The sequence below is a fragment of the Zosterops lateralis genome (assembly GCF_965231275.1).
Source record: "Zosterops lateralis genome assembly, chromosome: 18".
Lineage (NCBI taxonomy): Eukaryota > Metazoa > Chordata > Aves > Passeriformes > Zosteropidae > Zosterops > Zosterops lateralis.
The window spans coordinates 1,806,763-1,834,662 of NC_139778.1; the positions used below are offsets into that span (position 1 = coordinate 1,806,763).

The following is a 27,900-nucleotide window of genomic DNA, read 5'->3' on the forward strand; positions in this document are numbered from 1 at the left end:
GGGATGTGCGGAGGGAGCATTGGCCGTGCGGAGAGTCCGGCGGGCGGGGCCGGGCGGGGCCGGGCGGGGCGGGCGCTGTCCGCGGTGCTGAACTGGACCGGCGCTGTCCGCGGTGCTGAGCGGGACCGGCGCTGTCCGCGGAGCTGAGCGGGACCGGCGCTGTCCGCGGTGCTGAACGGGGACCGGCGCTGTCCGCGGTGCTGAGCGGGGCCGGCGCTGTCCGCGGTGCTGAATTGGACCGGCGCTGTCCGCGGTGCTGAGCGGGTGCTCCAGGGCCAGGGCACCCCAAACCCCCCCGGCCATGGGGGCCCGCGCCGCCGGCCCGGGGGGGGACGGCTACAACGAGGATCTGCTCCACAAGGTATGGCTGGAGATGGGGATGGGGATGGAGGCATCGGGGAGGGGGCTGCAGAGCGGGGAGACAGGGCACGGCTCCGGCTTGAACTTCCCAACAAATTCCGTCCCTCTGCCTTCCTCGCTCCTGCTCTCCCGGTGGGGTCTGTCCGTCACCCCCAAACCGGGGCTCTCCCCGCTGCGGGGATGGGAACCCGCAGGGGTTGGCCCCGGTCCCAGCCACATCCCGGCTGATGGGAGGCAGGGGAGAGGCGGGATTCGGCGCCTTTTGGAAGGTAGGACTGCTGGAACGGGGCCAGCCCCGCGGCACAGCCCGCAGTCGCTGTCCTGTGCGGGATCAGGACGGGTCAGGGGCGGCTGAACTCCGGGGCTCTGTTTGCCAGGAGCAGATTAATGAGCCGGGACTTCCCTGCCGTGAAACAGCCGTGTCTCAGAGACATCCATTCCTGCCCTTGTTGCTTTGAAATCCTCTTTTGCGGTGTTTCTGGGGCTGTGTTTTGTAACTGCAGTTGCACGGAGGGTGCTCAGGGTCGGTGGTGTCCCTGCAAGGCGTGGGGCGCTCCAGCCTTGCCGGGGGACAGCAGCAGCAGCAGCAGGGCTCTGCCTCTCTGCAGTCAGGAGTGCCCTGAAACTCCTGGAGTGATGGAGAAGGTGCTGATTTATGACGGATCCACCCATTCCTCCTTCCTGCTGTCCTCGCACTGCTTTCCTGCAGTCCACAGTGACTGTGCAGGAACTGGCACTCTCAGGAAAAGCAGGGATGGAGCAAGACAGAAGAAGGACAGTGGTTCCCTTTTCACAAATCCCAGCGTGTTCTGTATCCTGCTGTACTCAGGGCAAGGTGCCCAGCCTTTGATTAGAGGAAATATATCAATTACTAACTGCTCTCATTTCTGTTCTGCGTGGAATACATAGAACATATCCCAGGGATGACTTGAGAAACTTTGATTCTTTGCAAAGCCTTAACTCTCTCTTCTCCAGGAAGGAGCTGCAGCAGTTAAGAATTACATTGGTGGAAATGAGGCTCTGGGCAGAAAACCTGCCCAGGCAATAACCAGTCCAGTCCCATGTTCCCTGCTGTTTCCCTTGGTATTTTTCTGCCTCTCCTGGCTGGGCTGCTTGTCTTGCAGAAACAAGGCTGCTCTCTCTCCAGAGAAGTGAGGCAGCAAATACCTCACTAGATCTTCTGTCTGAGCAAGCAATCACATCTCAGTTGTGCTGAAAAATCCCAAGAGGGCTTTGCAGTCTGGAGACAAGGATTAAATGATTTCTGGTTGGTAGCTAAACCCAGGCCTGGGGAGGAAATGGGCCAGGAGTTAACCAAAGCAGGAACAGCAGAAGTTTATTCTTGTCTGTTCCAGAAAAGTTTTGCTTGATACAAAATGACGAATTCTGCTCTCGGGTGGTTTGACCCATTGTCAATTCACTCTTCTTCTTCTGTGATTCCTGGATCCATTCAGCTGGAACAACACCCAAAGGCAGAGGGATGTGTCCCTTGGCTCTGGTTCATCCAAGGTGTTAACAGGGGGTTGCAAACAGGGATCTCCTGCGTGATCTGAGCCGGGTTTTGTTTGATGCACAGCCCTGGAGTTCATGTCTGCAGGGCTGAGATACGGCCTCTGCCAAGGCAAGGGCCCAGCCAGGCTGGCAGAGGGCTCCAGGCTTTCTCTCAAGCTGGTGAAAGTGTCTTGGCCACGGTGGAATAGTCCCTGGGCAGGTTGGGACAGCCCTGAACTGTCCCTGTGGCACACAGCAGCTTTGAGCAGCATCCAACTCCATCCCTGGAGTACTGCTTGGAGCAGGGGGGAGGCAGCACAAAATAAGTCTCAGAGACTGAGAATCTCAGCCTGAGAGACCACGAGAGTGGGGTGGTGAGGGGCTGGAAACAGCCATGTCTTCACCCTCAGACCTCTCCCAGTGCATGTCCCAGCTGAGCTCTGCAGGCAGCTGTGCTGGGGGGCACGTACACATTTGTCACAATTTGTTGTGATAAATCCTGTTCAGCTGGGCACAAACATGTGGGTTTGGGGCTTCAATACCAGAGCCTGTGGAGGGCACTTCTCTCTTCCCTGCATCCCCTGACTGGGGTTTTACTCAGTCAGGTTTCCATTAGCTATATTTAGCTCAGGTCCGGGTTCTGCATGTTAAATCTTGAAAATGAACTGGGAAGACAACCTCAGCCCACACTGTCCCAGATCCCCTCCTGCTTGGCTGGCACCAGAATTGCAGCCACTGCCTTGACAGCCATGCACATCCTCTCTTCCCTCAGCAGCTTAGACCAAAATATCTATTTTCCTTGCAAGTATGGGAAGTTTGAATTATTTTGCCTTGTCCCTGCAGCCCATGCCAAGCCAGCAATGATTTTGACTGGAAGTGATCCGTCTATGTCTGAATTAGCCCCAAAATTAACTCGAGGTGTAGGGAGGGATATTTTCTCTTCCCCTGAGGCAGAACAGGCAGACAAGTCTTTTCAGGAGGGTGTTACAAGCTGTACCTGCTTTTCTTTGGGGTGGTGGAGAAGTCAGGTTACCTCTGCCCACCCAGCGGAAATAATTTCCTTTAGCTGGAAACAAGGATTGCTTTGATTGCACTGGGACTCAGCAGTGGTGATGTAGGACTGTCACCAAGTGAATCTCCAGATCTTGGGAAGGTTTTCTTCTGTACCCTGCCCAGCCCTGGAAAAGCACTGCTCCATCTCCACACACCAGGCAGAGAGGATCAACAGCACCAAAAGGAATCTTGCAACACTCTACTAAAGTTTCCCAGGAAAAAGAAACAACTAAACAAACAAAAACCCCCGACCAAACAAACTGGGAAAACCCCGGGGTGAGACAGTGTGGGGGAGGTCAGTCTGTGGCTGAGGATGGGGAAGAGTCAGCACAGCTGAGGAACTTCGTCACTGGGAGACCTTTTACTATCATGACTCAGTCATGTCCAGCCTGAGGTTTCAAGGGCCAACTAGCCACATCTTCCCCACAGTGGGGTTTTTGTTCCTGTTTTATGTTTATTTGGTAACCAGGAAGGCCACAATGATTTCCACTGTGCTGTCCGTCTACAAAGCCCATGAGCTTTTCCTAAAGTCATTAGGAATATCTCTTGGCTAATCCAGGCCAAATTTTACTGTTATTATTAAGTCATGAAGCAATTCATGAGTTGTCTCTATTATGAATCCCATTTAAATTATTAATAGAGGAATCTGCCTTTTATACATGTTCTCTGTAAACTCTAGGGCTCTGGAGGCTTTCTGGTGCTCATTCCAACCAGCTCTTCTACCTCCATAATTAATGCTGTTCTCTGCATTAACTCCTCCCAAAGACAGGACTGCAGGGTGCATCCAGTCTTGTTGCACATCCCAGCATCAGTATTTTACCTGGAAATAATATATAACACCAAAATATACAGCACTGAGGTGCAGAAGCCCCATGGTAATGAATTCTTGGAGTGCTTTCCTATCCAGCTGTTCTGGGCATATCCTTCTCTCTGCACAGGGAAGAGTTCTGGGCCCTAAGGAAAAAGTCAAGGGGGGTGTGGGCAGGGAAATTTCCCCCAGGACAGGGGTGACCCAGATCCTCTGGCCCAGAGATTTCTGCCTCCCGACATTTCGCCAGATCCCGTGCAAGCTCCCAGCTCACGAGGCTGCTCTGAATGTACAAGTGATCTGCAAACAGCCCAGGCAGGGAGGAGGGACAAATCTCTCACTGTGGATCTGGGCACAGGCTGCTGCCTCTCAGCACACAGGTCTGTGCAGCAGCCTGAGCCCGGCAGAGGTGCAGGACTCCCTCCTGCCAACAGCTCTGCTCAGCAGGTCAGGCATTTCCCAGGACGGGTTCAGTGTTTGGGATGTGTTTTCCAAGAGAAAGTGCTGATTCACTAAGGCAAGCACTCACTGAAGTGTCTCAGCGTGAGCAAGCTCCGGGCAGGTTGTAGGGTGGTGCTTTATGCAAGGCAGGATGCTGATTTCCTGCCAGTCCACATCCCTGCATTGTTTGTGATCCTTAAGCTCCTTGGCTTTTTGTCTCACCCCATGTCTTTGGGATCTGTGGGGTGCAGGAACCATGGTGCCAGGTGCTGTGGATCCCACATGGATTCCCAGAGTATGGAATCAGGCCTTGATCTGCTGGGGCTCTTCAGGCATTTGATTAAACACATTCCTTCACACTCACCCTGTGTTTCACAAGGGGAAGTGCAGTGCCTGTAGCAGTGCCAGGGTTGGGCACACCCCAGAACTGGGACAGGAGAGGGATAGGACTGGATGTGCACAGAAGCTCCCCTGCATATTGGAGAGGTACTGAAGCACCTTCAGGGTGGACATAAAGGTGTCACAGGATGGTGCAAAGCTGCTGGAGCTGCACAAACACAAACCAAGCAGGGGAAAATGCAGCCAAGTGTAGCAGAAGTGGATGCAGAGTGGGGAGGTTTAGTCCCAGCACCTCTCTGGCTCATCCCTGCAGCCTCAGGGGAGACAGGGGACCAGTAACAGAGGGGACACTCCATGTTTGGCAGAACTGCAGCCTCAGGAACACCCCTGTCCTGAAAGACAAAGCCCAAACCACTTCTAAGCAAGAAGCCTGGTAGCAGAGTGTTTATTTTAACTCGTGTCCTGCAAAAGGGCTGAAAGTGCCTCAGTTTCCTGAAAGGATGGGAATGTTTTCCAGTGGCTCTGTGAACAAAACCCAGATACAGCAGAGGGAAGGGAGGTTCTGTTTGCACTGCAGGTCTCCCTTAGGTCAGGGATTTGGAGGGACACTGGCAGGAGCAGAAGGGAAGATGAGCTTCCCAGGAATGAGGTGTGGGGCCGTGGGCAGTGTGGGAGCTGCTTGAGAGGTGGCAGCTCTGACACCAGCACAGCTCCCTTGTCCCTTCTGCTCAGGGATGGGAGCAGTCTGGGGCTTCCCATGGAGGCTGGAGAGGCAGAGGGACCCCGTGACTTCAAACCCATCACTTTGCAGGAGGGGGTGCTGTGGGTCCAAGACATTAAGGCAGTACAAAGCCAGCCCAGTTACCTGATGAGGTTGTATGGCTGTGGGAGCAGCTGCGTGCAGCAGCCACAGGAGATGCTCTCTTTACTAAACAGTTTTGGACTTAATCCAGCGACTCCAAAGTCCTCCCAAAGAGCTTTTCCAACAGGCCTGTGTGAGCCAAGGCTGCTTCTGCCTGGAAGCTTCCCAAGCTGGGGTGGAAGCATCTCTCCTGCTCACTCTCCATGACAGGCTGTGCTTTGCTTTTCCTCCTATCTCTCCCTTCCTGGACAGGGTGCAGTGGGTTTCAGGCCTGAAGCTCATCCCATAGCACATTTCATTAATTACAAAGATGGACAAAGGGGTGGAAATTCCTCGCTGGGCAAGTGGCAGAACCAAAAGTGACAAACCAGGGGCTGTGTGGGTCCTGCATTTGCTGCCACATCCCCCCAGCACACTTACCCAAATGTCTGGCCCTCAGCTCCCCCATCACCTGCCCTGATGCCTCTTTATCTGGTCCTTGCAGACAATCCTGGTTGGAGACAGCGGTGTGGGGAAGACATCTCTGCTGGTCCAGTTTGACCAGGGCAAGTTCATTCCTGGCTCCTTCTCTGCCACCGTGGGCATTGGGTTTACGGTAAGAGCCCAGTCTCTGTCCCTGGGATGTGCACTCACCCCTGGGGAGCAGCTTTATTTGGGGAATCAGAATCTAAGAATCTGTGGTAAGCACAAAAAATTGGATACTTTGTTTTGGTGCTGCTGGATGAGGAATTTGGTTTGGCCGTGTGCTTCTTGGTGTGCTTTGGACTGCTGGGAGGGATGAAGGATGGGCAAAGCTGAATATTCCAAAAGACTTGGTGGGACTGTGTCTGAGTGCAGCCCTATGCTCCACACACAGAGAGCTGCCTTTGGAGCTGCCCTGCTCTGCCAGGGAGATGCCAGCCTGTGTCCTGTCTGTGTCCAGCCTGGGGCCCTGGTGAAAAGTCAGGCAGATGGTGAGGGTGCCTGGGAACAGCACTTGGCTGCCATCCAGAGCTATTTGCAGAGCTGCCGTGGGGTCTCAAGTGGCTCTGATGTGTGTGTCCCCTCTCCTGGGGGAGCTCAGGACAGGGACAGCACTTGGGACTTTACTCCAGAGAAACTGTCATCCCTTCACCATTGTGACAAGGCTGGAATGCAGCAAGGGGCTGGTACCCATGGGGATGTGATTACCCACAGGAGTTTTCTTTTTAGTCCAGGCCAAGGAAGTAGGAAAATGTGGCACCAGTGGGGATGGTCTGGGGCCAAGCAGCCCAGGGACCAGCAGCCGAGTGCCCCTGCTGAGCCATGGGCAGGCAGAGGAGGCTCAGCCACACCACTCATCTCTGCCAGCTTCTGTCTGCCTCGTTTCTCATGGAGCAAATGCCAGTGTGTGGAAGTGATGCTCAGCCAGGCATTTTTCCTGCCCAGGCAACTCCATGAGCTCCAGCACGGTTTGCCAGACCCTTCCAGCCCCCTCCCCATCCTGCTGCAAGGAAGCTCAGCCACTTCCAGGAGCTCTGAGTGCTTCCAGCCTCCAGCTCTGGGCACTTTCCTGGCCAAAGAGCACATATAACCTATAAATCCCCTGGCTGGGTCTGAGCGCAGTTACAGGACTGGAAATACAGGTTCTGTTTCCTGGGGGGCAGAGGAAGGCTTGGCTGGTGCAGGAGCTGGCAGCCCCTGAGGGGGTGGAGGTGGATGCCATTCCAGAGGGCATCTCTGCCACTGCACCTCCTGCAGCCATGTGTGCCCTTCACCTGGAGAGCAGCGAGGGGCACAGCTCTGCACTGGGGCCCTGCACTCCTGAATGTCAGTGGTGTGAACAGGGATGGTGGGTGAGATTAGCCCTGATATGGGAGAGGTGAGATATTCCAGGGAAAACAGATGAGGGAGGGCTCAAGGCTCTTCCTGAAGTGATGCCTGTCAGGCTGAAAACCTTGAGCAGCTGTAATGCATGGACTTGGATGGGGGTTTACAGGGTTTTGGGTAACACAACATCCCTCTCCAGGGATTTTCCCCATATTCCCACGGTGGGGCTTTTCCCAAATGAAGTGCAGAATGAACTGGGCTCCAGTGGCTGCTGTAGGACGCCCGGGGCAGCGGGAGGCCTGGCAAAGCATCCCAGCCCGGCTGGGGCTGCAGGAGGTGGGGAAAACCTCCCACTCGGGCTGGGACCGGGAGCTGCCATCCCCCCTGTCCCGGCGTGGCAAAGCGGGGATTTGGCAGCGCTGGAGTCTCCAACCCCACCCTCTGTGAGGGGCTGTTCATTTGTGGGGTGAGCAGTTCCTCCTGTCCCCACCCGTGTGTCCGGAGGGATGTGCCGGGGCAAACCCAAGCAAACCCCGGTGTGGGGCGCAGTGGGGCAGGTTTCCGCTCTTCAGCCTCCTCCTCCTCCTCCTCATCCTGTGCCCGGGCTGGGCAGCGAGGCGGCGGGGCACGGCCTCGGGGGTGGCATCGGAGGAGGGGGAAGAGGAGGAGGAAGGCGGGACTCGGCGGCTCCGCTCGGACGCGCCATGGGCGGCCCCGATGGGGCGGCGGGGAGCGAGACCCCGGAGGGGAGCGGGGACCCCCCGAGGAGCAGCGGGGAACCCCCGAGGAGCAGCGGGGAACCCCCGGATCCCCCGGCGCTGCCCCAGGACTACCAACTGTCCGGCAAGGTGGGAGGCGGCGCGGGCTGAGCAGGGACGGACCCTCCAAGCTCCACCACAGGGGAAGGTGTGGGTTCGCCCCCCGTCTCAGGAGGGGTTAGGAAGGGTCCCGGGGGCCGCCCGTTGCTGCGATCGGGCCCAGGAAGCGGCTGCGAAACGGGGAAGGAGAAGGGGAAGGAGGCGGCAGCCCCAGCTGATCCCCCCGGCTCCTCCCTACCCGATGGAGCAGCTGCGGGATTGGGGTTTTCCCTCCCCGGGAGGTGCTGATGGGAGTCCCTGCCCTGGGGTGGGAGGTCTGTGCCCCGGCAGTGGCGAGAGGAGGGACCAGCTGCAGGAACAGGGATTTGGGGGCTCCCCAGAGAGGAGGAGCGCGGCCGGAGTTTTCCCCCTGAAAGCCCATCAGACCCTTTCCAGGGCGAGGGGCTCCTGCCAGCCCCCCAGCAGTGCCCCCCATGACACAGGGAAGGGGGAGCAGGATCCCATCCAGGCCATTGCAGCACCCCAAGGGCTCCGAGGTGGAAGCAGCAGTTGAGCCCCAGATCCAGCCCAGGCCTCCCTTTACCCACATGGCAGAATGCTGCTTGTGAAAGTCTCTGCACCCCTGCCAGACCTTGGGGCAGGGGAGAGCCTTCCTTCCTGAGTGTGCCCCTCTTCCCCGCCCCCCCCCCCCGCCAGCCCAGCAAGGGTTGCCCCAGGAAGCACCTTCCTCAGGGGAGGCTCGGGACTGATGAACATTTTACACCCAAAATTTAATATCCAGCCCCAGACTGAGCCCAGCACTGATGGTGTCAGCCCTGACACACCCTGCTGCCTCACTGACCCGGTTCCAAAGTGGTCCTGCATGCTGCCCCTGTCTCTAAACTGCTTTTGTTCTTTTGACTTTATCCTCCCCTCTCTGATTCCTCTCCATGGAGGGCAATTTCCGTGTTGGAAGTAGAAAACCAGCTTCCAGCTTGGTCTAGAGTGAGGTGGAGGCAGAACTGAGCAGTGCTCCCAGCTCTCCACAAGTCCTGGGAAAGGATCTGACCAACAGAGTAGTAGCAGGAGGCAGAGCATTTCCAGCCACCAGCTTTGGCATTTTCTGTGCCATCCCTGTGGATGGTGACCATGGCCTGCTCTGTTTGCCTGGCCAGAGGCAGCAGGGCTGCAGGGATTTACTTTGTGAGCTCCAGCACCCTGGCAGGGTGGGACAGCAGGGATGGACCTTCCTGCTGAAGTCCTGCTCACTGCTGGGGCCATTTGCAGCCAGGTTAATGTTTGCTGGCAGGAATAGCTTGCTGCATGTAGGCAGAAAGCACTCAGCATCAGGAAAGGCTGTGCTTATGGAGCCCAGCACTGGTCCTGGCTGCTCCTGCTGCCTGAGCCCAGCAGTGCTGGAGAGCCTGGGCTGATCCTGTTTGCTTAGCAGGAGGGGAAAGGCACCGTGTTTGCTTTGGTGTCTGCAGCAGGCACCAACAGGGAGAGAGTCCCGGACACACAGGGTTTGCCCAAGCCATGCATCAGCCCTTGGGCTGGCACACCCGGGGCAGGGGCAAACCGTGGGTGGAGGTGGCTCCACACATTTGGGAGCTGTGGCTGGTTCTCTAAGAACCTTCTGGGCTGGGAGATGGCCGGGGGCTGGCTAGGAGATATCTCTTCTTGCTGCAATACTTGCTTTCACACCAGCTCTTCTCCTCTTTCATGGCTGGGGGCTGCTCTGCTCCCCTGGGGCACCACTTGGCTGCACCCTCAGGGGTCCCATCCCTCCCCCAGTTCCCAGGGGCTTCCCAGACCCCTCAGGACCAGCCCTGAGGAAAGAAACAAAGGGAGAGAAGGGACTGGGGAGGGCTCAGCACCAGTCAGGGCTGCTGCTCCCTCCCTGTCCTGCTGACATCTCTCCCTGCGCCCATCTTGCAGGTGATGTTACTTGGAGACTCGGGCGTGGGGAAAACCTGCTTCCTGCTCCAGTTCAAAGACGGGGCCTTTCTCTCCGGGACGTTCATAGCCACCGTGGGCATAGATTTCCGGGTGAGACCACCACAGCTGCCAGCCCCTCGCCTCCCTCCACCCACACCTTGGCCAGGACAGGGTGCTGGGGAGGGGGAATGGGGGGTTTACAGCCTCTGGACCCCCAATTCAGATGCTTGCTGAAACCCTTCCACTCCTCCCTGGGAGAGCAGTAACAGACAGATGAGCCCACTGGTACTGTCACCTCTTACCTTTAAATCAGCAAACAGTCTAGCTTTAGCCCATCCCAGCTGTGTTCTTGGGCTGGGGGTGTGTGCTGGGCAGGCAGTATGCCCCACCATGCAGGCCAAAGCCAACAGCTGGGGGGGACAAACACCACTGGTTGCTGTAATTTCATGCCTTGAAAGGGCTGAAATGGGCTGCTGAGAAGTTGTTAGGGTTACCAGATTCTGTTTAAACCCCCCTCCTGCTCTCTGCTCCCCAAATTTCAGCTGCAGGGTCTCTCTAAGGGTGTCCAGAGAGGCACAGCTGTTTGCAGCACAGGCAAAGCAGGAAGGAAGTCATGGGGGTGTCCCCGGGCAGGGCTCTGCCCACAGCCACTGACACGTGTCGAGTGCGGTCAGTGCTTCCTCTGCCCCCGCAGCTGCAGCTGCTCTGCTTTTCTGCCACTTTAGCTGCCCTGGCTGTGTTTGGCTTTTGGTGGAACTGGGGGCTTGGTGATCTGGGGCTGGGGGAGAGTGAGGGCTATGGGTTTGGTTGGAAGGGGCCTGTCCTTATGATAAAGTCATGAAAGAAGGAAAATCTGCTGTGTCCCACTCCGGGCTCAGTGCCAGAGTCCCCAGAGGTGTTGCCAGCCCGTAGGTACCTGCTGTGCCTCATGCAAGTATTCCCTCCAGCAGCTCATGGCTCACTTCTCTAGGTAATCTCCAGAGTCTCCTAGGGCATGTTTTTGTTTTATCCAGCCCATTTGCTCAAATGCTGTCATCTCCACATGGGCTGAATTTCCATTTCAAACAATTCCAGGCAAACAAATTATTTATAGGGGTCTTCTGTTTCCAGACTCCAAGTGTGATTCTTTAGGAGTCTTAAAATAGCTTTTCAGTAGTTTTTGCTTTTCTTTTTTCTGGCCTCTGGAGAGAAGCCCCTGCACTTCCAAGATGAGAACAGCTATTGCCTAAGCCTCAATAGCTGCTTTCCCAGCTCAGCTGGGAATGCCTCTTTCCTTTCCCAGTCCCAGCCCAGCCTGGCTGCAAACCATCCTGGCCCAGGAGATTTCCTCCTGCCATGCTGGATATGGCTGTGTGCTACATGCAGCCCCTCCAGCTCAGGGCTTACTACCTCCTTTAAGATCCAAGCAAGGCTCCACCAGCAAGGAAACCTGAGTGGGACACCCAGCATCACCCAGTGCATGTGCCCAGGCATTTTGTGGCATCCAAAGACCTTAAATTACTGTGAACAGGCTAAATTGTTAGTGCAGCAGTGGTTCCTGAGCACATGGAGCTGAAGAGTCCCATCAGAAAGATCAGGGCTTTTGGTGAGCAAACATCAAAGCACACCAAGGTGTTATTAATAAATGTAAATTTATGTGTGGTTCACCCATGCCTCCCCGCATCTCTGCCAACTTCCCAGGGGCTGCTGCAATCCCAGAGCTTCCTGGCAGGAGCCAGAGCAGGTCAGTGGTGCTGGGATTTTCTGGACAGCTGTCATTAAGTGACTCATTAGGGGACTTGGGAGCCACAGGACAGGGACTCTGGCTGTAGGATCTGAACGAGGCACTGGATCCAAGGCAGGCTGGGATCTTTTTGTCTCTGCTGATTCTGCTCTTCACCCTGACTCAAGGGATTGCTGCTCACCCTGTAGGTGCCAAACAAGCAGGATCATGGTTTGTAGCAATGAGGCTTCAACGTCCAGACCCATAGGCAGCCTGGCTTCATCCCACTGGCTCGGGGAGAGCAGCTGAGGGGCTGTGGAATGCCAGCTCAGTGCTGGGGCTGGCTGGCACATGCACCAGGACATGCTCTGGGCTGATAAACACGCTCTCTTTGTTTTCTGCAGAACAAAGTGGTGGCCGTGGATGGTGTGAAGGTGAAGTTGCAGGTGAGCTTTGGGAGGGGGGAAGAAATTTCCAGATGGAAACCCACCTCAGGCTGAGTGTGGTGGTCCGGCAGGGCTGGGAGCCACAGGAGCAGACCCAGCTCGGGGAGGTTGCTCTCCCTGCTCTCACCAGGGCAGTTTCTCGGCAGATTTGGGACACGGCAGGACAGGAGCGTTTCCGCAGCGTCACCCACGCCTACTACCGGGATGCCCAGGGTGAGTTTGGGGTCCAGCAAGGATGGGGAGACTCCCCAGAGCACATCCTTGCAGTGTAGCAATGCCTCTGCCTCTTCCCCTCCAGCCCTGCTCCTGCTCTACGATATCACCAGCAAGATGTCCTTTGACAACATCCGCGTGAGTCCCGCCGTGGGCCGGGAGTGTTTCTCCCCAGGGATTGGGGTTGTGGGTGCCCTGCTTGGCTGGCTGGGTGTTTGGGGCAGTTGGGAACCTGTTTTACCTGTAAGAACTGGCTGTTCTGGCCAGGCCCAGCCAGGTGGGAGCTCATCCCAGGGCACCTGGCTGGGTGCTGCACAGCTGGGTGAGTTTTGTTTAAGGACATGGTGAATGCCTGAGGGAGAAAACGTGGTTTAGGAAGGATGTGAACTATGGCTTGGGCTCTAGCCAGGAGACGGGGCGTTTTCAGGACTGCTCGTCTGTGCTGCTGGAATAATTCCTGTGCCAAGGAAAGTCATTATCCCTGTCCTCGTGGGGGAGCGATGGGGGTGCTGAGGGGGTGTGAGGGCTGAGTTGGGAGGGACAGGAGTACCCCTGACCCCAACACAGCCCTGCTGCCCCACAGGCCTGGCTGACAGAGATCCATGAGTACGCCCAGAAAGACGTGGTCATCATGTTGCTGGGCAATAAGGTGTGTGCAGGGTCCCTGTCCTCCCTGGGGGTCCCTGTGCTGTGCCGTGCCCTTGCCATCCCCATGGCTGTGCTGGGATGGGGCTCTGCTGCTTTCTGGGCTCAGCCAAGCCCAGAGGTGATCCCGGGGTTTGGGGAGGGCAGTATTCCCGAGGTGATCCCGGGGTTTGGGGGTCGGGGAGGGCAGTATTCCCGAGGTGATCCCGGGGTTTGGGGGTCGAGGAGGGCAGTATTCCCGAGGTGATCCCGGGGGTTTGGGGGTTTGGGGAGGGCAGTATTCCCGAGGTGATCCCGGGGTTTGGGGAGGGCAGTATTCCCGGCAGCCAGCGGGTGGCAGCACGAGGCTGATGCTGCCGACAAGGGATGCTCCTCCTACGGGATGCTTTGGTGTGGGATACTGCAGACTATGGGATGCACCCCTGGACCTCAGGTGACCCCAAGCCCTAGAGGCCAAACAAGGTCCCAGATTCTCTCCAGGGCTCCTAAACGCAGCTGGGTGCCCAGTGAGCAACGGGATTTCCCCCTGGGACTGGATGTCCCCTGGATCCTGGGTGATGCTGGGTAACTGATTCCCAGCAGGGTACCAGAGCCTCCCTGGGTCCTGGATGCCCTCAGGTACTGCCCCAGGTGCTCAGTGTCCCCAGGTGTCTCTTGACATCCTCAAGGCCACCAGGTCCCAGATGCTCCACAGATCCCAGATTCTTTGGGCAGTGAATATTTCTGGATCCATGCTGCCCCTTGTTCCTGTCAGCCCCCTGAACACCCCACACTGCTGGTTTGCCAGATTTCCCAGGGTGCCAGCTGGCCTCGTGTGTGGTGACATTTTCCTTCCCTTGGCAGGCTGATGTGAGCAGTGAGAGGGCTGTGAGGACAGAGGATGGAGCATCACTGGCCAGGGTGAGTTGTGCCAGGGTCTAACCTGAATTAAGTCTCCCCAGACAATTTCATGTCATTCAGGGTTCCCATGCAGCCGTGCCATCCCCTCTGAGTGCCAAGACCTGCTTGGCTCTTGTAAAGGCAGCATAGCAGCCACTTGCATGCAAAAGCTGGGGCAAGACAAGGAGGGGATGACCCTCAAGCCTTGTCCAGGCTACAGGGAGGATTCAGAGGGCCAGGAGAGCATCTTGGGCATTGCCATTGATGGGGTCATGCTGCTTTTGCAGGAGTATGGAGTGCCTTTCATGGAGACGAGTGCCAAGACAGGCATGAACGTGGAGCTGGCCTTCCTGGCCATTGCCAAGTAAGAACCTGGGGCCAGGGGACTGAGCAAGGGAGGTGTCTCCTGCAGCCCCACCACCTCCCACACACCAGCACAATGTGGGAGGGGGTAACACAGCCCCACCACTCTAGGGAGCTGAAGCAGCGTGCGGTGCAGCCGCTGGACGAGCCCCGCTTCCAGATCCATGATTACATCGAGTCACAGAAGAAGAAATCCAGCTGCTGTGCCTTCTCCTGAGGGTGGCCCAGAGGAGCTGGGGGCCCAGGCAGGAGGCAGAGGGGACACAATCCTGCCCTCAAGCACCAGAGGAAACCACGCTCTGACAATCCAAGGTGGATGGGACAGTACAGTGGAGCAGAGTGCATGAGGAGGGCCCTTGCCTGGATTCAGATCCTGCTGCCCTGCAGAGCAATGACCTGTGTGCCACCGTGGGAATCACTGTGGTGTGGTGACTGCCAGCCTGGCCAGTGAGCCACGGTGATCCATCACCTCCATCACAGGAGCAGGGTGCAGGACACAGCCACACACCTCACTGAGGGACCCTTGGAGAGGCTGAAGGGGCTGTGCTGTGGATGAGCCCCCCTGCAGCCCCCAGTCCTGTCCTTCCCTGCTGCTATTCCTGCTCACAGCGCTGCTGTTGTCCAACTGGTAGGGCCTGGTCTGTGTCCCTGGTGCTGCCAGGCTCTGGCTTCCCTCCAAGGAACCTCAGCTCTGCCCCTCAGGCTGCCCCACACCGCGATGCCCACGCTCTGCTGTGGCTCCTCACTTCCGCAGTTGCTGCCAATGGCTTTTATCCTCCTGCCACCACAAAGGCAATGATGTCCCCATTGTATTCTGGCTCTGCTCAAGGGAAGGGCTGGGATGGGGAAGGGTCCAGCCAAACCTGCTCCCTGCCCACACAGCTGGTGTGAGAAATAAAATTCCCCTGGGAGCATCTGAGCGATGCTTGGAGCACTTGTGGTACACACAGCAATTTGGAAAAACTTTGCTTCCTCCATGTTGTAGCCACAAAAAAAAAAAAATAGAGAATTATTTTTTTTAACAAGAAAAGGCTTTTTTTGTTTCAATACCTCCAGACTAAACCATCTCCAGCCTCATGTAGGAGCTTGTCATGGTGGCATCACCTGGGGTGATGCTCCAGCCCTGCCACCTCCCAGGCCAGGCTGAGTTTCTCTGTCATCACTGTCCATGTAATATAACTATGCCTTCCTGATGCCTGAGAGCAAATCCTGCTCTGTTGGGCACTGGTGGGGCTCAGGGACATCCCTGGTGCTCAGCCCAGCTCTGTTGCTCCCTCGAGCACACTGTCCACTCTCCAGAGCAGTCAGATGGTGAATATTTGGTTGTGTAGCTGAATCACTGATGCAGAGAGCAGCTGTGGAGGGTATGGCACTGCTGCACGTAGGAGTCAGGGACTGTCCAGCACATCTGTCCCCATCAGTATCTTCCCTGGCCCTGAGCCTGACTGCTCGTGTCTCACCTGCCCCCGTGCCTCCTTCACCTTTGCTCTGCCCCTGAGTCTCTCTTTGCAAGTTTACAGATTAAAGCTGAGTATTTTTGAGGCTTTGCATCTGTCTGATTGTTTATTGCGTGAGAAATCCCTGCCCCGGGTCTGCGACGTGGGAGGCGGCTGCACAGAGGAGCTGCAGAGCAGCGGGGCCGGGGGGCCTGGGGGCAGCCCTGAGGAGGGGGAGGCACCCCCGGCCCCTTCCTGCCTCCCTGCAGGGGCGGGGGGGGCTTTCCTTGCACATTTCAGACAGACCAAAGGTGAGAGAGGAAGAGTAAACACGGTCTGTTAAATTAAAACCAACCTCCTCCCCTGCTGTTCTCATGGTGCGGAGTCCAGCATTCCCCAAATAACTCCGTCTTCCCACCAATGGCATTGCTGCTGCCGCTTGGCTGATGTCTGCAAAAAAATGCTGGATGGCTTCAACACAAACAGAGGTTGGCTCTTTTCTCTTTCCCCCCTCCTGCCCGAGCTCCTTTAAGTTCAGGATGCAAAGGGCAGGAGGAGGCAGCTGGGGCGGCTGTGCCCTGCCATCCTGCAGGGGCTTTTGGACCCAAAACCAGCTTCATCTGTTTCCTTTGCTGCTGCCTTTCTTCCTTATCGAGGTCCTGTGCTCAAACCAGCCCTGCCAGAGCTGGGTTTTGCTTCCTGACTTAGCGCAGGGTACCCAAAATGATCTGCCCTTCCAAGAAACTCATTTGTGGGGCTGTGCTGCTCACACCCCCCTGGCCAAGGGGATGGCTGGGAAAGGGAGATGGATCCCCCCATCCTGGGGCACGTTTGCCCTGGTTTTCCTCTCCGCAGGCATTTGCCGTGGGATTCCTCTCGGCCGCTTTTCTCAGGGCCGAATGCTCAGCCGAGTGGAGGAGACAAATGAGTCCCAGCTGGGTCCCACGGGCTGGAGGGCTGGGGGCCACCCCGAGCACAGGGGGGTTCCTCGGCCACCCCGAGCACAGGGGGGTTCCTCGGCCACCCCCAGCACAGGGGGGTTCCTCGGCCACCCCGAGCACTGGGGGGTTCCTCGGCCACCCCCAGCACAGGGGGGTTCCTCGGCCACCCCCAGCACTGGGGTCCCTGGGCAGGGTTTGGGGCAGAGCGCCCTGTGGGAGGCGTGTCCCATGGCATACAGCCGTCCCCTCCTGGCCTGACCATCCTCAGCTCGGTTAAACGGGATCACGGCCGCCCTGGGGACCTTTGCCCAGGCCCTGCACTGGGGACACCTGTGGTGCCTCTGCCATCCTCTCCAGGACAATCCCAGGGGCCAGGGGGCAGCTCTGCCCGGCACCAGAAGCCCTGCAGCATGGCTGGAGCAGCCCAGGCCTGTTGGTGCCGTGCTCTGCTCTGGCTGAGCCTCAGCCCCAGGGTCTCACACGCTCATCACCCCCTGCAGCGATTTCTGCTTCAGTCCATGAGCAGAGAGCACAGACCCAGGGCAGAGCAAACCCCCTGGGGGTCCCTCCATTTCCCCCCGGCTCCAGGGTGCTGAGCGAGGCTCAGAGGGGGCTGGGGGAGCAGGGCTGGTGTCTCATTTCATGCCAATCTGGTTACCTGCCCTCTTCCCGGCCCGCTTCCCCAGGCAGCTTCGATTTGGCACTTTTACTTTACTGTTGAACCTTCGAGCATCCCTCCACCCTCTACGTCGGATCAGCGCTGGGGCCGACTGCAGCCTTCGAGGGCTGGGCAGAGTATGGGCTGGATGTTCCCCGAGAGACCACCCAGGAACAGCTGGGGGCGTCCCGCCGATCTCCGGCCACCGTGGGGGCTGCCGGGGCCCAGGGGGAGCGGTCGGAGCCCAGCGGGGAGCGCTCCGGTCCCGACCCGCCGGCGCCGCGCCCAGCACGCCCCACCGGGGCGGGAGCACATTTGCATACCCGCCCCACCTTATTTGCATAACAGCGAGTCAAATTTGCATAGACACGCCCCCTCGCTATCCTTATTTGGCGGGCACCGTCCCATCCCGCTCTCTCATTGGTTGCCGCCCGGCTGGCGCCACGCCCCCCTATATAAGGTGTGCACGGGCGGGTTGGCGCGCAGAGCGCTGAGCGCGGCTGGCGGGACGGGTCTTCCCCCGCCATGAGCAGCGGCGCGGGCCCCGCCGCCCGGCTGTGCCGCCTGGAGCGCGGCCCGGATGGCTACGGCTTCCATCTGCACGGCGAGAAGGGCAAGCCGGGCCAGTTCATCCGGCTGGTGGAGGCGGGCTCGCCGGCCGAGCAGTCGGGGCTGCGCGCCGGGGACCGGCTGCTGGAGGTGGACGGCGAGAACGTGGAGCGGGAGAGCCATCAGCAGGTGGTGGAGCGGATCCGCGCCGCCGCCGGCACCGTCACCCTCCTCGTCGTAGACTCGACGGCCGAGGATCAGCCGCCCAAGCGGGCCGGGGCCGGTGCCGGTGCCGAGCCGGCGGTGATGGGCGAGCCCCCGGTCCCGGTACCGGCGGTACCGGCAGAGCCCCCGGCGAGGGAACCCAGCGGCGACCAGCGGGTAAAGGAGCGGCCGGGGATGGGCTCGGAAGTTTTTGTGGCAGAGATGTTGTCCGGGGAGGAGGAGGGGTCATGCCCGGCCGTGGTTGTCGTGTGTAGTTTAGGTCTCGAGAGTCTTTTTTTTTTTTTTTTTTTTTTTTCTTTGCTCCACAGAAGCCTCGGGTCCTGCCGCGCCCAACTGCTTTGCCTTTTTTTGTTTTAATGTTTTTCATTTTGCGGGTTTTCTTTTCCCCGTGATCTGTCTCCCTGTGTCAGGGACAGGCGGGGCTGGTCGGAGCCAGAACTGAACCCCGGAGCCCTTGGGCCCCTCCTTGTGCTGCTCCCCGGTAAAACGGGCTGGGAAAAGCACCAGGGCCAGCTTTGATGTGCTGCTGAGCCCAGGACTGGACTGAGGGCAGCTGGCACTAACCCACCCCAAAATACAACAAAAAAACCCACGGCAGAGGGTGATTTTTGGGGTTGAGACTGCAGGTATTGGTGGTAGTCACTCCTGTTTTGAGTGTGTTCAGTGTCTGCTGTGGAGTGGGGATAGCAGAGCCCTTCCTGGGCTGGGGGCTTGATCCTGGCAGTCAGACCCCACAGACACTTCCTAACTCAGGAATGTCGGCCTAAAGCACGCGTGGGAGTGAGCAGTTGCACAAACAAAGTGATGCAGAAAGGTGAGGAATTGAGAAACAGCTGACCTTTCGTGCCCCAAGCGGTTCCTAAGAGACGCTCTGGGCTCTGGAAGATAATACTGCTTTTTATTTACCCAGCAAAGACGTGTTTGTTGTTACAACAGACGTGTGGATGGTTCTCTGGGCTGCAGCCTCTTGGTGTTCCCAGCGTGAGGAACCTTCTGGGGAAATCTTATGACCTGTTTCCAGAGAGGCTGGTGCAGTGGAGCCTTCCCAGTGTTGATGCTGAGCCCCAGGATGACCTTGGTGCCTCACTGAGCTGGTGTCACACAGGGTTTTGCTGGGGATTAGGTGGTTTGGAGCTGTGAACTTCAGTCTCGTGCTTGTTCCCCTGGTTGGGCTGATCCACTGCAGGCACAGCTCTCATCTCTGCCCGGCTATCACATCACTCCAGCACCTCTTTGATGGGTTTATTTGTGTGGGAACAGCCATGCTCTATCCCTGTGCTTTCTCCTGCTCGCTGTCCCCCTGTCCCATCCCATGTCACTCACGTGTGGCCCCGTGCCAGGCTCCAGTGCTGCCCCATGCAGGGAGAACGTGCCTGCTCTTCCTTATGTCACAGTGCCAGCACCCCCTCAGGGCTAGTGACACTGTCTGTGTTCTGCCTTCCTCTCCCAGACCTCTCCACGGGCTGGGAAAAATAAAAGGGATGTTGTTAATAGAGCTCAAGTGAGTCCCCTGCCAGGCTTGGGGGCTGAGGACGTGTGGTCCCCAAAGAGGATGGAGCCCTCTGATGCTGTGGGACCACTCCCTGCTCACTGTGTTGGCTGGAGTGATGGAAAGAGCTTAGGAAAGTGGAGATGCCCCACAAGATTTTGGGAGACAGCCCCAGCTGGAGATACCTCATGGGGGACAGTCTTGGCTGAAGGCTCCCCACAGTTTTGGGGAGCAGGCTCGGGGCACGGTTAATGCACAGTTACTACCGGCGGTTTCTCTACTAGCGGTTTTTCCTCTCGCTGGAGCAGGAAACAGGTGACATGGGGTGCCACAAGGCCCCAGACAGTTTCTTAACAGATAGTAGCAGGAAATCTTGCAGTTGGGGGGCAGGGCCCAATGGAAAAGGCAAGTGGTTTTAGGGACGTTGCCCCAGCCAGGCACCCACCAAGCAGGGTGGGAAGATGCCGGGCAGGATGCCGAGCCGAGCCAGAGCAGGCAGAAAGGGATTTCTCTCCAGTGAGGCAGGAACACACTGGTGGCCTGTTCCCAGCCACTGGCAGACAAGAGTGCTGGCTGCTCCATCCCCCCACAGCCCCATCCCATCACTGAGGGTTGGTGGGATTCCCTGGGATCACAGGGGAAGTGGGAAATTTGCACGTGTCAGAGTCCTGTTTGCTTTATTGGGCTGGACTTGCCTTTATTTGTTTAACAAGCCTGGAGACGCTCAAGAGCTGGGAGAGCTGCTTGTGGTGACCAATGTTTAGCGTCTCCCACCTTCCAACAGAATCTATTCTCTCTCCAAATCCTGCTGGGTCCTGCATGATTGGGACTGCCAGGGGGCTCAGACACCCCCACAGATCCCTGAGGCAGTTGTGGGAGACTGGTCATGGGCTTCTTTTTCGTTCCTATCAAACCTTGAGTGTGTAAATCCCCCTGATGCTGCAGTGGAGGTTTTGAGCCTCCCTGGGGGACTGATCCATGCACCCCTGTCTGCAGTGCTGAGCCAGTGTGGTGACAGTTTCACACCCCTCAGGTCTGTCCCCTTCACTGGGGCCCTGTGCTGTGGGGGTGTCTCCCCACCAAGAGCTGTGACAGTTCCTTTTCCCCCATGTTTATTTCCGGAGGCCTCAGTTGCTCAGGAGTGTCTTGAGAAAGTTTCATGCAAACCACACCGTGTTCCCAGGGCAGCACTGGGTGTTGCCAGCACAGTGCCCTGGTACCAGGGCAAGGCATTTGCTACCAGCCCCGGGCTTCCCTCTTGCAAATTCAGTGTTAAATTAGAGCCCTCCCTGCCAGCAAGGCTCATCCCTCCTTGTAAAACCTGGGAGAGCCTCCCAGGGCTGGCTTTCAGAGTGTAACAGGGAGCAGTTCCCCCAGCACTGGGAGCGTTGCACTGGGGTAGCTGGTGTTTAATTAGGAAATGAATTAAATTTCCTCTCGAGGCAGCTGCATGAAAAGCAGCTCCAGTCAAACAGGACGTGACAGGGATGCTGCAAGGAGGCTGCTTTGCATCCTCTTTGTATGAAGCCCGAATGTGTGCGCCAGATTTTGGGACCCGTGTGAATTTGCTGGCTCAGGCATCCTCAGAGCTCTTGTGTTTCTCTTTGAGTAACTGGGAATGTTGCTGCCGCCAAGAGGCTCGATGCTGCTTGTAGGGCTGCAGGGAATTTCCTCGGACTTGAGGCTTCGGAATCTGTCCTGAAATCGCTGTTGGAGGGCTGGAAAATGGGGAGTGAGTCCTGACATGCTGTGCAGCTGGGCTTCCCCCCAGCCCTGGGATTGCTGCTCCTGCCAGGTGGCTGAAGGTGCTGCGGAGGGAGAAGCATCTGGTTGTGCCCCAAATCCTGTTTCAGGGTAGGAGCAGCAGTGCAGTTCTGCAGAATTCCTCACCCCGAGCGGGCATCTCTGCAGACAGAGGCTCCTCTGCCTTCCCTGGGTGTAGAAGAGAGGGATGGCTCGGGATGCCTGTGCAGGGGGCTGATTCCTGCTTCCCCCGCTGCCCTCCCCGGAGGTTGTAGCTGCTCTTACGAGGCTCTGCCGGCTAATCCTGTCCCAGCGCGGTGGGAGAGCTGCTGGCCTTGCAGGACAGGATGCAGCAGCTTAGAGAAATTAGGGGCATTTCCGCTGCCCAGCTCCAGAGCCACGGGTCTTCTCGCATCCCAAACCCTCTTGCCTCACGTTGCTCAGCCCAAAGGGGACTTTGGGGCAGGAAGGATGCCCTGCCATGGGGTGCTCTCCCATAGATGGGCAGGATACGGCTGCTGGAGGATCGGATGCATTTGTTTTCCTCTCTGGGAGGCAGAATGGTGTCTGCCCGCGGGGTTTCTGTGATTTGGGGAAGGCACAGGCAGCCTGGCGTGCTGTGCTGGAGGAGCTGCCAGCCACCGGGTGGGGGGTGGTGGGGGATGCTGCGGGCCGGGTCATGGCTGGGCTGGGCTGGGCTGGGCTACCCTACCCTCGCACCGAGTGCTGCTGCCTTTGCAGGGTCAGTGCCTCCCTCACCGCCGTGACCTGTGCCTGCTGTCCTGAGACATCTGTCCAACCTGCAGGGCTTCCCATCCCCCCAAAAAATTCATGGCACCAGCATCTCAGGGAGCCCGGGCTGCCAGGGCTTTGTTGGAATGGGTGGGAGCGAAGCCCTCCCTCCTCCTCCTCCTCCTCCTCCTCTCCCGGGAGTGCTGCCAGCACCACTTGCTGGGTGCTCCCTCTGTCTTTGTCCTGAGCTATCGGTGTGGAGCAGCCCCACAGTGCTGCCAAGGGCACTGGCAGTGTGGGTGCTCCAGAGCCTGTGAACCCCTCACCCAGGGTCGAGCCAGGGCAGAGATCTGGGGAAGTGCTGCCTTCCTCCAGGCTCCAGCAGCTCCTGCCTTTTGTCCTTATTTTGGGTATTGTCTGTCCTCACCATTGCTTGGGATTTCTGCCTGGGTGGAGGATGTTATCACACCCTGTGAACCTGCTGCCACTTGGGCACGGGGAGGGGGGACAGGAGGGCAGAAGGGGCGAAGGCAGGGGAGAGAGTCCTCCTCTCAGGCAGGGAATTCACAGCTGGGCTGTTGCACTGGGCATGTGAAGCTGAGACACGTGGAGAGCAAGTCCTGCATGCCAGTGCTGAGGCATCTCAGGATCACCTTCACTCCCGGCAGATGTGCTGGGTGCTGCCTGCACCTCCCTTCCCAGGGCGTTGTCAAGTGGTGCTGGGGTGGCAGCCAGCCTTGACCATTAAGGAAGGGATTGTGCAAGAGGATGGGCCTTTATCAGAGCTTTATCAGTGTTGGGCTTAGCAATTGTAAATTCGTCACCCCAGCCCGTGTGGGACCATGTGCCATACCAGTGTGTCTGTCAGATATGGGGTGTCAGCACTCCAGGACCCAGGTTTTCCCTGAAGTGGGCAAAGGTGATTTCATGGCAAGATGCAAAAGTGCTGTGCAGAGGGTAAAGGGTGCACGTGTGGGAGGGCAAATTCCTGCAGTGCCTGTCCTCAATGATGCTATGGGCACCAACAGAGAAAAAATTATCTTGGATGACAGATTAAATACTAGTCCCCTTGGTGAGGAATATTCCACCAGGTTAAGTGAGGCTTGGCTGCTGGGAGGGCCCAACCGAAGCTCAGGTTCTGGTGGTCAAGGTGGAATCAAACCATTTTATATATAACTTGTGAAAGTGGTATTGAGTGCTTGGGTCAGAGCAGTTCTGACAGTGCCACATGCAGGTGTCTGGTTTGTGTCACCTGGTTCTTCTGATGCTTCCTGGACATCCCACTCCTGCTGGGTGAGCCAAGGCAGTTCCTGTATGCCAGGCCCCCAGGGATGCTTCTGCTTCTTCCTGCTGCTCCCCGTGTGGGGAGCTTAGAGGGCACCAAGTGAGTGGCTGTGGCTGCTCCAGCATAGTTCCCTGGCTCCAGGTGCTGGTGGATCCACAGGTCAAGGTGAAACCCGGTGCTGATGAGCTGGGTGTTGTCTCCTGAAGAGGTGAACATCCCAGTCGCATCAGTGCAGTGCAGCTGGTTTCTGTTTTGCAATCCTGGAAGGTCACGCTAGGGCATGGAGGTGCCTCAGCATTACAGCTGCTCCATCTGGGTTCCAGCTGCCTGCCCGAGGCCTTTGTACCCCTTCCTGCTGACAGTGGCTGTGGGGTGTTCTGGGGTGGGGGATCTCCCTCAGCCCACGGCTGGGTGTGCCATGGAGAGGGGCTACAGCTGGCAAGGGGGTGATGGAGGGGACCTGTGCCAGCACCTGAGACTTCTCCAGTAGCCAAAGCTTCCTGAGTGGAACAGGATGGAGTGGAGGTGCTTCCCAGCAGCCTGGGCTGTGTTTCCTCCTCCTCCTTCATGGCAGTTGCAATCTTGATCCCAAAAGGAAGAGCATGGTTTGGGAACACACATATAGATACCATGTTTCTTCAATGTTTCACTGCAATTAGTGTGCCCTGCCCCTAATTAATTAATTAATTAGAGCCCAGGACCATAGGGTGTTTGGCACCCTGCATCCTATCTTGAGGTGTCAGTGCCTACCCGAGGATGGTGTCCCTGCCGCTCCAGCAGCTGTCTGGGGTTCCTGGTGCTGTCCTGGGTGTTGAGGGGATCCGGGAACAGTTCACCCACATATTGTTCCCACTGCAGGAGGAGCTGAGACCTCGGCTGTGCCGCATGAAGAAGGGCCCTGATGGCTACGGCTTCAACCTGCACAGTGACAAGAACCGCCCGGGGCAGTACGTGCGTGCCGTGGACCCCGGCTCCCCGGCTGAGGCTGCAGGGCTGGCCCCTCAGGACCGCATCATCGAGGTGGGCTGGGCTGGGGGGAGTCAGAGGGATCTCTCTGAAAAGCTTGCCACTCCCTCACATCCTGGTGCCTGGGAGACAGCTGCCCTTGGTCAGGAAGGCACACAGTGTCCCCGGTGCCGGTGGTGACTCATGGCACAGCCACCCAACCTGCGCCAGCCTGTCAGTCCCCACCCAGGGGTGCAGCACTGTGGAGGGCTGGGACTGAGCATTAATTAGCTGTCTGAGGGTTAGTTAGTGGCAGCACTGTCCCTTGTCCCTGGGATGCCCCTGGGGTGGGGTAGGCTGGGGACAAGGTGCACGATGGCCGCAAGTCCTGCTGTCAGGTGTGACCGGGGTGGGGATGAGCTCAGGTCTGTGTCAGGTGGGATGATGATCCATGAAAGCAAGGACCAACTCAGCTCCAGCCCTGCTGCTCACCAGGGTGTGGGGCTGCTGCCTCTTCTGGGGTGAAGCTTTTGGGGTTTCTGGAGACCATGGCATGGCACAAGGGTTTTGTGTCAGCCTCAGGTCCATACACTGCTGGGAATTCCCTGCCAGCTTTGCCCATTCAATCCCATGCCAATCACTCAGAGGAAAATCTGCTTTTAATGAGGTTTTCCCGGCTTCACTCTTAATCCCTGCAAGGCTGCAAATGTCTGTAGGGGCTATGGGGTGGCTGTGCTGGCATTATGACTGGTACCAAGGCTGGTACCTGACCCCTCCATGGTGCTTCGGAGGGATGGATGTCCCCCAGCTCCAGTGGTGATGTGGTGCCTGCAGGTGAATGGTGTGTGCATGGAGGGCAAGCAGCACAGTGACGTGGTGGCAGCCATCAAGGCGAGTGGTGACGAGACCAGGCTACTGGTGGTGGATGTCCTCACAGATGAGTTCTTCAAAAAGTGCAACGTGGTGCCCTCGGAGCAGCACCTGACAGGTGGGCTGGGGACTGTGCTGCTGGGAGGGGTTTGTGCCACCTCTGCTGGCTCTGTGTCACCTTCTCATCAAACCTAAGGGTGCTGAGCCCTGGGAGGTGGTCTTTGCACTCTGGGGCCAAGCAGAATCACCTGGCTTTGGTGTCTCTCTGCCTGGCCAAGGGCCCCATGCCGGGTTGGTGGGGCTGACGTGGGCAGGTTTATGGCCCTCAGTTGCACTTTGGCAGGGTTTATGGCTTGGGGAGCAAACAGGTATTAGCTGCCCTTTGCTCTCCTCTGCTGTCATGGTGGTCCCCAGGAGGATGGGGAGGGGGTCTCACTGGGCTCCACATCAGAGCTGCCATCATGGGGATGTGTCTGGCAGAATTCCCCTGTGCCACAGGGCTGGCTGCAGCGAGCAGTTAAAAAATTCAGGCCCTGGCCAGACACTGGGCAGTGCTGTGTGAGCATTGGCCATGTACAGCCTTGGCTTGCCCTCCATTGGCAAGGGGACAAAGCAAACACATCCTCACCCAGTGCCCATGTCCTTATCCCACAGGTCCCTTGCCAGAACCAGTTGCCAATGGTGATATAGGGAAGGTAAGAGCCTTGTCTTGATTTTAATTCCATCTGTGCCCATCTCCAGTCAGGGACCCTCCTGTTCATGTCCCCTCTGCCCATGGGTAGGTGATGCCATCAGATACCACAGTGGTCTCAGGCACCACACAAGAGCTGGTGCCACTGGGAAGGGAACTGGTGTCCTCCAGGAAGGGGGATGCTTGTGGTGCTGAGTGTCATGGAGGTGGCTGTTTTCCTCTCTTTTGCCTTCTGATGCTCCAGGGCTGGGAGCCCTTGTGCTGCAGTAGGAAGTAACATCCAGCCTTGCGGCCACCCTCCCCCTCCTGCTAAAGCCAGGGCAGTCACTCTGGGCTTTAATCCTTCCCCGCCCTGGATGGGCAGTGCTAGAGGTATTTATGTGCCTGGAGCTTGGAGGGGATTACGTGTGGGGAGGATGGATTTCATGGCCCCCTGGGTGGGACTTACAACTCTGGAGGCTGTTCTCAAGCCTCAGGGCTGGAGCTCACAGTCCCTCCCTGCTCCCCCAGGAGAACGGTGGAGAGCCACGGCCCAGCTCAGTGTCCGAGATCCCGTCCAGCCCCACGCCACTGGCCGTGTCCCCCAACGCCAGCGAGACCCACAGCAAGGTAGGGCTGGGACTGCCGGGGGGAGGTGGTGGCTGGAAAGCAGAATCTGGGCTGAGCCCCCCCTGTGGGGCTGTCCAGGAGGGACACACAGTGCAGCTGACACTGCCTCTCATCCCCAAACTCGCACACAGGAGGATGACAAACGCCATTCAGCACCTGGCTCCCTCCTGGACCTTGACATCCCACTGGCTGTGGCCAAGGAGCGGGCGCACCAGAAGCGCACCAGCAAGAGGGCACCCCAGATGGACTGGAGCAAGAAAAATGAACTGTTCAGCAACCTGTGAAGGCCCTGAGGCAGGGTGAGGGGCTTCTAGCCCCTCCCAGCCCCATACTCACCTCTCCTGCACTCCTCTCCTCCCTGCCGTGGGTTCCTGGTGGAGATGTGGGGCTGCTCCCTGCCACCCTGACCCAGGAGCTGGGGTTTGGTGGCCAGTGAGCATCCCTGCAGAGGGGTTCTGGGCCGGGGGTGCTGGGGGTGCCCCCTCCCAAAAGCTCATCCCCAGGGTGCTCCTCCAGCCCTGCCTTGAAGCCCTGCACACCCTGGTAGGCACAAGCAGGGGTTTGGGAGGGATCAAGGATTTGGCGTGGCCTGACGCCCAACACTCCTGGTCCCCACTGTTCTCTGGTATTTTCCCCACCCCAAACCTCATCTCCATTTGAGATCCCCTCAAATTACCCTTTAACTGCAAAACCTGAGGCTTTTAGTGTCTTCTACCAAACCCCACCTGCCCAGCCACTGACCACAGCCGGGGTCTTTGACCCTGGCCTGGCAAGCTCCGTCCACAATGACCCTGTCCCTTTGCCTCTTCAGCTGCAAGGTGGGGTATGGGTTCCCACCATTGGGGAGTGCCCAGCACCCTGCCCTGGGGCAATTCTGGGAGAGGAGAGGGTGTCTGGAGCCAGCACAGCAAGCAATAATAGTCTCCTTTGCTCCTGCACACTCCCGGAGACAGAGCCAATCAGGGTTTCAATCCAACACTGTTTAATTTAAAAGCTTCTCATGTACTTTTTTTTTTCCTGAAATAAGTGTTTTTCCAATCACATCTGTTTTTCTTTTTTTACTTGTATTTTGTGGAAATTCTTCCTGTGGATGTTTTGTTTCCATGTGCTACAATCAGGTGTCGTTGTACTGTTGAGCTCAAGAGAAATTCTGTTTACTGGAATAAACCTTTCTGACTTTACAAGTCTGGTTTAAGACTAAATCCTTCCAGAGCGTGAGGGGGTGCAGAGGGCTTGCTGTGGCCAGGAGCTTGGGGGAAAGGCAGGTAACCAGGGGACACTGGGCCTGGTTTGGGTGCCCCTCAGCAGCTGATGGGGACAGGTTGAGGGCGTTGGTGAGACACCGGCTGGTCCCAGTGGGGGTTAATGCATAGGGGTGATTAATGAGCTTTAATCCTCTGGGGAGTGGGAGGGGTGGTGAGGGGAGTGATGCAAAGCTCTAATCTGGGTTTGCCAGCCAGGATGGAGGGGGGGCAAATGTGCCCTCAGCCCCTATGGAGGTTTTTGGGATGAGCCTGGGTTGCACCTGGCTTGAGGCAAGGCAAGGCAGGGGGGAGCAGTGAGGCGAGGGGTGCTTGTCCCTCTGAATGAATGGATGTAGCC

General features: G+C 57.7%; 2 protein-coding genes across 8 annotated transcripts; both read left to right on the plus strand.

Moving 5' to 3' along the window:
- The first annotated feature begins 290 nt into the window (after positions 1-290).
- RAB37 (RAB37, member RAS oncogene family) lies at positions 291-15,666 on the plus strand. 7 transcript variants are annotated; one of them, XM_083874386.1, is made up of 10 exons: positions 291-361; positions 5,839-5,949; positions 9,878-9,988; positions 11,984-12,025; positions 12,172-12,238; positions 12,324-12,376; positions 12,822-12,887; positions 13,727-13,783; positions 14,050-14,126; positions 14,237-15,666. In XM_083874386.1, exons 1-10 carry the CDS (start codon positions 302-304, stop codon positions 14,340-14,342), a joined length of 750 nt encoding a protein of 249 aa, XP_083730512.1. In that variant the 5' UTR covers positions 291-301; the 3' UTR covers positions 14,343-15,666. The 7 variants fall into 7 exon arrangements, with proteins under 7 accessions (XP_083730512.1, XP_083730509.1, XP_083730508.1 ...); XM_083874383.1 differs by lacking the exon at positions 9,878-9,988; XM_083874382.1 differs by lacking the exon at positions 9,878-9,988 and having other exon boundaries at positions 11,984-12,024; positions 12,168-12,238.
- Positions 15,667-17,656: 1,990 nt separating this feature from the next.
- NHERF1 (NHERF family PDZ scaffold protein 1) lies at positions 17,657-27,482 on the plus strand. The gene is made up of 6 exons (XM_083874489.1): positions 17,657-18,090; positions 24,042-24,203; positions 24,963-25,116; positions 25,653-25,693; positions 26,200-26,298; positions 26,430-27,482. The coding sequence occupies exons 1-6, from the start codon at positions 17,686-17,688 to the stop codon at positions 26,580-26,582; spliced, it is 1,014 nt and encodes a 337-aa protein (XP_083730615.1). The 5' UTR covers positions 17,657-17,685; the 3' UTR covers positions 26,583-27,482.
- Positions 27,483-27,900: the final 418 nt, after the last annotated feature.